We start from the raw sequence: 8,658 nt of genomic DNA on the forward strand, positions 1-8,658 counted from the left end.
GCGCATGCGGGTCTGCGAGTGGCGGAGTCAGAGTTTATTGCAATCAGCACATGCGCAGTAAGCGTCAGCGGCGGAAAGACCGGACCGTGCGCTCGCGCACTTACAGTCAACCGGGACCAACAGGCGCATGTGCAACTGTTGGAAGGGAGCCACGGGGATTCGCGCAGGCGCGGCGAGTGTTGGACGGCTATTACGAGATATGCGCATGCGTTAGCGTGCGTCCGTAGGGAGCCACCAGGATTCGCGCATGAGCAGCACGCGTCGGCTGGGGACCGGCGTCCTACGCGCACGCGCTTTGGAAGGAAGCGGTGCGGAACGCGCCGGCGCGAGAGGCGGGAACAATGCTGGGACCTATGGGATACGCGCATGCGTGGTGACGGTGGGATGGAGCCGGAGGTGGGGATCCGGGTGAGGAGAAACGCCCTTGCTGGGGCCGGTGTGAGGTGGGTCCGGGGTCCTACGGCCAGGGGCTGCCCCGAGCCGCCCTCGGCCCCGCAGCCCCTCCGAGCGGTGGGTGTGAGCCCCTCTCGCAGACGGGTGAAGTGAGGGGCAGGGAGAGGCGGCGGGAGTTTGGCCGTGACGGAGCTGGAGTACCTCACGAGTCCCCCAGCGTCCAGCCCTGGGCCTGGGCTGGCCTTCTCCTGGGGTAGGTCTCCGGTGTTCAGAGTCTTCCCATACCTGTGGCTGTGCCCCGAGCTTGTTAGCCCGAGCGCTCCATGGCTGCAGTGAGCCCAGCGTTGTGGTCTCATAGGGTCGCCTGCACTCGTCTCTTTTAAGACTTGCTAGGGCTGTTTATGTAGCCTTCACTCCTGTTTTTGCTCCCTCTCCTTTCAGTTTGCATGAGCAGCAAAGTTGAACAGTTGCTGAGCAGTCATGGAGAAGTTTGGCATGAACTTTGGGAGCGGTCCTAGCAAAAAAGATCTTTTGGAAACTATCGAATCTCAGAAGAAACAGCTTCTTCAGTACCAGACTCGCTTGAAGGATGTTGTTAGAGCCTACAAGAGCTTGCTCAAGGAAAAGGAAGCCTTGGAAGCTAGCTTAAAAGTGTTGTCCGTGTCTCATGAGACAGACATTGGCCTGAGTGGAGCTCACCTTGAAGATGTTGCCAGCTCCAATGTTTCCTTTGCTGACTCTGCTGATGACAGGAGTTCTGTTCATAGTGAAGACAGCATGGGGACAGCTACAAGTGTGGACACTGCAGCCAGCTTGACCAGTGCCAAGGTTGAACTGGGGATAGAAGATGAGAGAACCACAGCTGGGGCTTCCCTTATGAAATCAGAGGAGGCGAGTGGATCAGAGAGTGGTGTCAGCACTGGCAGTGGGGATGTGCCCGCTACTGCTAATGAGGCTGACAAAAGGGTGCTCCAGCTGAAGACTCAGCTGGCCACCTTGACCAGCTCTCTGGCTACAGTCACCCAAGAGAAATCCCGCATGGAAGCCTCATACCTAGCAGACAAGAAAAAAATGAAGCAGGACCTGGATGAGGCCAGCAAAAAGGCTGAGGAAGAGAGGAGCATGTTGGAGGCAGAGATGAAGTGTGTCCAAGAGCAGCTGGCAGAGACCAAAGCTCGTCTAATCACACAGCAACATGACCGGGCCCAGGAGCAGAGTGACCATGCCATTATGCTGCGGGAGCTACAGAAGCTGCTGCAAAATGAGAGGACCTTGCGCCAGGATGTGGAGCTAAAGCTGGAGGAGACCAGGGAAGCACTGGCTGGAAGAGTGTACATGGCTGACCGTGTGGAAGAGTCTGAACTGCAGACCAAGCAGCTGAGCAGGGTGGTGGAGGAACTGAAGAGAGAACTGCAGGCTGTGCAGGAAGAAAACAGCAAGCCAGACCCCCGTCTGCAGGAGCTGCAGGATGAGATGTCCGGCCTCAAGAGTCACTTCCAAGCACAGCTGCTGCAAGAGATGAGAAAGGTAATTCTCTGTTTGTACACCAGGGTGCACTAGCCAACATCTTGTATAGGAAGAGACCAATAGTGAGTACATAGTGATTTGTAATGAGTTTGGGTTGACATAAATCCTGCATCTTCATAGGACCATAAATAAGAGAGATTAAAACAAAAAATCTACTGTTCCACTAGAAGGAATAACTTTTTAGTAAGGTTACAAACTACCATGCTTCAGGGCAAAAGTCAACCACTAACCAATGGGAGTAGGAAGAAACTTCTTTTGTGAACAGGTATGCCATAATTGTCCATTATAGAGTTTCTTACACCACCTTCAGAATCATGTTATCCTGGCCACTGTCCGAGACCAGATACTGGAGTGGATACAACACTGTTCTGAGCCATTGTGGCAGTTCCTGTGATTGTACTTTTGTAAAACTTTTCAAGATCCTGCAGTGAAAGAGCAGTGTAAATTGAAATTATTATGGAAATGATTTACAAAACACTACCTTAAAATTAACAGAACTCCCTATCAATGGATGCTGAGGTAAATAACTCAGTAAGATAAAGTGAAATGAGAAGGGCTTTTAACTCTTAAGCTTCAGGGGTTGAGCTGGGGTCATGAAAAAATCTTTCCTCTTTTCTTGGTACTGTGCGCATGCACAATGAGATGCATTTTGACAGTTTCACACCTTCCCTGGCAGCCAGATATCAGACTACAAGGACCCTTGTCTGTTCCATTGAGAATAATCTTGTGCTGCCATTGGCAATTGCTCCTCAATGTTGGTGGGAGCAACGTGAAACTGATGTCTTGTGCTGTCCTTGTAAGTTTCATGGTATTCCTGGGGAAGCTCTGCTGTTGAACCCCTTTGTGATCACTCTCTGTGAAGTTTGGCTGGCAGGGGGAACAACAGGGCAAAGGCCTGTCATATGCAGGTAGGGAGAGAGAAGGGCAGAAACCAAGGATACGGAGGAGAGAGCGATGAGTAGGCAAACCCAGATTAAAAAGGGGATAGAAATCATCTTTAGTAATTGGATTTGCTGCTAAAAGAATTCCAGAATAAAATCTTCAACTTCTCCTCTTAACATTCCAGAATTCTTTTTTCCCCTCTGGATTTGGAAATGGCTAGAAAATTCCTTCCACCAGATAACACATGGGTGTTAATTTCATTTTATCTCTGGTCTCGCACTCCTGTGTGGCAGGGCCGCCCAGAGGATTCGGGGGACCTGGGGCAAAACAATTTCGGGGGCCCCTTCCATAAAAAAAAAAGTTTCAATACTGTAGAATACTATATTCTCGTGGGGGCCCCTGTGGGGCCCAGGACAAATTGCCCCACTTGCCCCCCTCTTGGGTGCCCTGAGAAAAATAAACATTTAAAAACCTTCTGCATCTCAGCACAAACCCAGTTTTGAGAGAACTTTTCAAGTCACCTTTACAAGGTATCACTGGTTCTCAGCATCAGCTAGTGGTAAAAGGCACTAAAAGCTCATTAAAAGGATTGGACAAATATTTTCCATCAAAACTTTTTTTGGATCAAAAACTAGGGGGTTTTAAAAAGCAGAAAAAAAATCACAGACAATGTCTGCTTTCCTTCAAAATTTGTTGTGGTTTTTTTAATTGAAAAGCTGAAATTAGTCTGCCAAAATCTGAACATGGTTTGGGGTTTCAGAAGTGTGTAGCCAAATGTTTGCTGCTTGCTGCGTTTGATTGTTTAAAGAAACAAAAAAAATTCTTTAAAAAAAAAAAATCCAAATTTTTTGAACCACCTTAGCTTGTGACCAAACGCCTGAGCCCATCCAGTCAGAGATTTTTCCAGGTTTCTGATACTCTGCTGGTTTCCTTGACTTATATCAGTCTCTATAACTTTGGGTTCGTTTAGCTTAGAACATAAGAATGGCCATACTGGGTCAGACCAAAGGTCCATCCAGCCCAGTATCCTGTCTACCAACAGGGACCAATGCCACGTGCCCCAGAGAGAGTGAACCTAACAGATAATGATCAAGTGATCTCTCTCCTGCCGTCCATCACCACCCTCTTTGAAACAGAGGCTAGGGACACCATTCCTTACCCATTCTGGCTAATACCCATTAATGGACTTAACCTCCATTAATTTAATCAGTTTCCTAGAGACTGGCTCCATGGGATCCCTCACAAACTGGAGACGGTTACTGTGGGTTTGTCTTTAGTATAACTTATGTACATACTCCACGAACTGAGCATTTGAGCTTGTTCCGGGAATCTGGGATGAGCATATGTTGTGAAAACTGAAATACTCAAAACAGCACATGCATGTGAATGGACACAGGGTGCTAAAATTAAATTAACCCAGGGGTTCTCAAACTGGGGGTTGGGCCTCCACATGGGCTCACAAGGTTATTACTGGGGGTTGTGAGCTATCAGCCTCCACCTCAAACCCTGCTTTGCCTCCAGCATTTATAATAGTGTTAAATATATAAAAAAGTGTTTTTAGTTTATAAGGGGAGTGGGGTCACACTCAGAGGTTTGCTATGTGAAAGGGGTCACCAGTACAAAAGTCTGAGAACCACTGAATTAACCCCTCTGGAGCTTTGGGGAATGCAGGGGAAGGGGGTCTCCCTTGGAAGGGTTGGGAAGGAGGTAGATGGTGTAGAATATTGCTCTTCTCATGTGATCCCTGCCCTATGGCTCTCTTGGCTCTATCGCTGTTAATCTAAAGTGGCTAATTTTAATGAAGCTACCCTCCCCTGAAGTCTCCCTATGGCACTAAAATTAAATGTAGACTATAATTTAGCATTCGAGAAGTGAAAGGGATGGTAGCCTTAAGGGAAAAGATAACAGCTTGGATCTTTGTGTTAAATAGCGGTCTGCAAGCCTCAAACTGCTGAATGAGCTTTAGGGAAGGGAATGCTTTGCCTCCTCAAACAGTCTGGTTCTGCCCCCTATTCGACCCCCACCCACTTCCTGCCCCCCTACTGCCCCTCTCAGAATCCCCGACCCATCCTGCTCCTTGTCCCCTGACCGCTCCCCTGGGACCCCACCCTCCAGGAACCCCCTACTCCCTGTCCCCTGACTGCTCCGACCCCATCCACCTCTCCCCCCCACCGATTCCTGATGGACCCTCGGAACACCCACCATCCAACCCCTGTCCCCTGACTGCCCCCTGCCCCGAACCTGTGCCCCCTTCTTGTGCCCTGACTGTCCCCAGGACTCCCTGCCCTTTATCGAACTCCTCTTGCCCCCCCCCCCAGCCTCCTTACCATGCCACTTATCCCCACCTCCTTCTCCCAGAGCCTCAGCATGCCGCGTCCAAGAACGCCCTGGACGGTGCTGCAGCGGCATGGCTCCATGGGACCCAAGCTCCTGCCGCTCAGCCGCAGCTCCTCCCCCTTACCACACATCTCTGAGTGGGAAGAGCTCAGGCCCCGCCCACTTACCACACGAGCTCAGGCCCCACTGGAGCCAGGCCGCTTTAGCTCTGTCCAGGGCCGCTCCTGGGCGTGGCGCGCTGAGGCACCGGGGGATGGGTGGGTGGGGAACCTCCGACATTCTCGTTGGGGCCCCTGTGGGGCCCAGGGACTGGGGCGAATTGCCCCTCCTTTCTGGGTGGCCCTGCTCTGTGGGCTTGTCCTTGGAAAATGGCCTCTAATAAGAGGATTTCCCAGGGAAGTCTGACCAGTGGAGAAGATTACTTGAATTTGGCTGTGATACTAGCTCTGCAAGATGCTGCAGTTGTACTCAGTGCAGTTGCGTCTACTGCATCCTTTAGATTACACCCAGGTTTTGAGAAATCCCGTAAGAAAAACAGGGCCTTAAGAGATCCAGAGCTGGCATGCCTCTCATTGCCAATGCCAGTGTGGCATAACAGCACTTCTTGCTTGAGAATGGGGAATGCAAATAGAAAATTGTTTCTTGTTATTTGTCCTTTAAATATGGGCCAGACTAGCTGTGTAATGGCCCAGACCTGATTGTGAGAGAGGAAGGATGGCCTGGTGGATAGGGTGCTAGCTTGGGTTTCAGGAGACCAAGGTTAATATCTGCCACAAATTTCCAGGATAAAACAAACAGACGTGTAACCTGTCTGTGCTCCTTTTGTTTCCAGACTGCACAGGCAGAAGAGCAGCTCCGTCAGCATGCCCAGATGGAGGAGCGCCGAGTGGCCAGCTTGGAGAGCCAGGTCTCTGAGGTGTCAGAGCTGCTTGGCACTTACGAAAAAGCCAAACAAAAAGACCAAATGACCATTCAGAAACTAAAGGACCGCATTGTGCAGTTAGACCTGGAAAACAAGACTCTGGCCATCGCTGCTTCCAGCCGATCCCCAATGGACATTCACATTGAGGAAGCCAGCCTGGATGTTAACGTTCTGAAAGACAAAATGGAAAAGCTGAAGAAGCTGCTGCAGATGGCAGCCAAGAAGAGTCAGCCCACCCTGGACATAGAGAAGCTCTGTGAGCTGGAGCTGCCAAAGGGCACTGAGGCTGGGGATGGGGAGAAGGCTACTGCTCTGTATTACCAGCAAGAGCTGAAGCAACTGAAGGAGGAATTTGAAAGGTACAAGATGAGAGCACAAGTGGTCCTCAAGAACAAATCAGCCAAAGATGGCAACCTGGCCAAAGAGCTAGAGGACACCCAGGAACAGCTGGCTGAGCTGAAGGAGAAATACGTTGCACTTCGGCTCTCCTGTGAGGAGATGGAAAAGCAACACAAGCAAGAAATGGAAGCCAAGAAGCAAGAGTTGTCCCACCTTCAGCAGGTCCACAGACAGGACCTAGAGAAATGCCAGCTGGATTACAGGGAAAGGGCACTAAAGCTGGAGGAAGAGATGCACAAGCAGCGGGACAGAGCACTGGCTGTGCTGTCGGAAAAGGACCAAGAGCTGGAGCAGTTGAGGTCTCTAGCCATACCTTACGGACTTCAAGGATCCAAAAACTACCTAGCACCAGGGAGTGACATTAGCGGTGATGATTTAATGGATGCAATCTCTTCTGAGAACCTCACCCAGGCTCTGCATCTTGCTGCCACCAATGAGACCACTTTCTTTCTATATGCAGAGCAGCTGGCCCGGAAAGAGGTAGAAATTGTAGCCTTAAGGAAGCAGAAGCACAAACTGGAGAAGGAAGTTCACCAACTCCAGGAGAGACTTTTGGTTGAGGAAGAGAAACATAGGGAAGAGGTATCCACCCTTCAAGACCATATTCAGAAGAACTTAAGGGATAAGAGCAGAGAGGGAGCCAACCTGGAATATCTCAAGAACATTGTCTATCGGTTCTTGACCTTACCAGACTCACTGGGCCGTCAGCAGACTCTAACTGCCATATTGACTATACTGCACTTCAGTCCAGAGGAGAAGCAGGTTATTATGAGACATTCAGCTAACAGCAGTTGGTGGCTTTCTGGGAAGAGATGAGAACGCGGGTCCTGCTCATAACTACTTTACTTCTATGGTGACATGTTCCTGTTTTCTAACTGTACGAGAAGAACTAACCATCCTTCCCAGGACCTCTGCACTTAATTGTGTCCATCGTGTGTCAAGGGCATGGGAGCCTTCAGCAGAGTACTGAGCTTTTAAACTAGTGAAATTAGCACTAGGCCAAAAAACAAATTGTCATCTCAGTAATTCCACTAGGACCACAACTTTCTATGCCACAAGAATTCGCTCGGGGTTAAGACTTCATAGAAGGAGGTCCCCACTGAGGAGATCAGTATTTTTTTTTTAATCAAATGTTCTTTTTTTTTTTTTCAAATCTGTCAGGTATAGAATGGGGAGAACTTACTAAGTTAGATCACTTGCTTGGGTCTTAAAACTCCAAATGGGCTCATGGCCTAAAAATAAAAGGAAAAGCATTTAACCGATTGGGCAGCGCTGTGATCTAATCACTTAGCATTTAAAAAAACCCTGAATTGCTTTGCCAAATATGGGAACCAAAGGGCTGAGTAATGACCCCATGCCATTTCTAAAACAAAAAGGACAACGTACCCGTCTCATCAAGTTAGATCTGAGTTTTCTAACCTTCTTGGGCAAAGGGGAATCCAGTGTTAAATGTGTTAGATCCCAGGAAGGTGGTGATGAAAGCCTGGGATTGCAATGGCTAGCTGACCTCCAGCAATCATTTTAGGTTTTATGGGGCTTGTCCACTATCCTGGATATTCTTAGACCTAGCTTTTTGTTCAGAATTTTTGACGGGGGAGCACAACTATTGAAGAAGTTGGAAGAAGCAGTGAAGGGTGTGGGAAAAACAGTCTGAGCAGAGAGAACCCAATAGCTTACTGGGGAAATATGATTTGCAGTAAAGTACCTGTGTGTGTGTGAGGGCTTGGCCGAGTATCACGTTAATCCAGAGGTTCTGCCAAAATTTCTCCAGGATTAAATGAGATTAGCAGACAGAGGTCTGAAATAGTTTGAAATACCATTCTTTGGTGGACCACTGCAAATATAGCATTGGAAACAGTAACATTACTATTCCTTCTGGCTGTGCCCAGGATCCCTTCGGCAAGACTGATGGCTGCTACATCGCCCAATGTGAGGCTTTGACTTGCCCGAGATGACAGCAGCACTACTTATTTCAGTAAGGGCTGCAGGACTGGCCTCTAACAAGCCAGGTAGGGAAGGGGTTGGGCAGAAGATCAGGCTGTGGGTTCTGAGTATTGGAGTCTGCTGGCTGGGTGAGAAGGGTAGTCTGACGCGAAGTGTATTGGTACCATTGCTTCCTCGTGTATGTCTCTGCACCTTCTGATCCCATTTGTATTATATAACATGCACCAGCCTAGCTCTGCAACACCGCCAAGGGG

At 49.2% G+C, this 8,658-nt stretch overlaps 1 protein-coding gene across 2 annotated transcripts; it reads left to right on the forward strand.

Annotated features, from left to right (window-relative positions):
• The first annotated feature begins 343 nt into the window (after positions 1 to 343).
• On the forward strand, positions 344 to 7,723 carry GCC1 (GRIP and coiled-coil domain containing 1). Of its 2 annotated transcripts, none has more exons than XM_050952749.1 (3): positions 344 to 408; positions 835 to 1,920; positions 5,972 to 7,723. In XM_050952749.1, the coding sequence occupies exons 2-3, from the start codon at positions 874 to 876 to the stop codon at positions 7,274 to 7,276; spliced, it is 2,352 nt and encodes a 783-aa protein (XP_050808706.1). In that variant the 5' UTR covers positions 344 to 408; positions 835 to 873; the 3' UTR covers positions 7,277 to 7,723. The 2 variants fall into 2 exon arrangements, with proteins under 2 accessions (XP_050808706.1, XP_050808697.1); XM_050952740.1 differs by having other exon boundaries at positions 351 to 443.
• Positions 7,724 to 8,658: the final 935 nt, after the last annotated feature.

The sequence above is a fragment of the Gopherus flavomarginatus genome, chromosome 1, assembly GCF_025201925.1.
Source record: "Gopherus flavomarginatus isolate rGopFla2 chromosome 1, rGopFla2.mat.asm, whole genome shotgun sequence".
NCBI classification, from domain to species: Eukaryota; Metazoa; Chordata; order Testudines; family Testudinidae; genus Gopherus; species Gopherus flavomarginatus.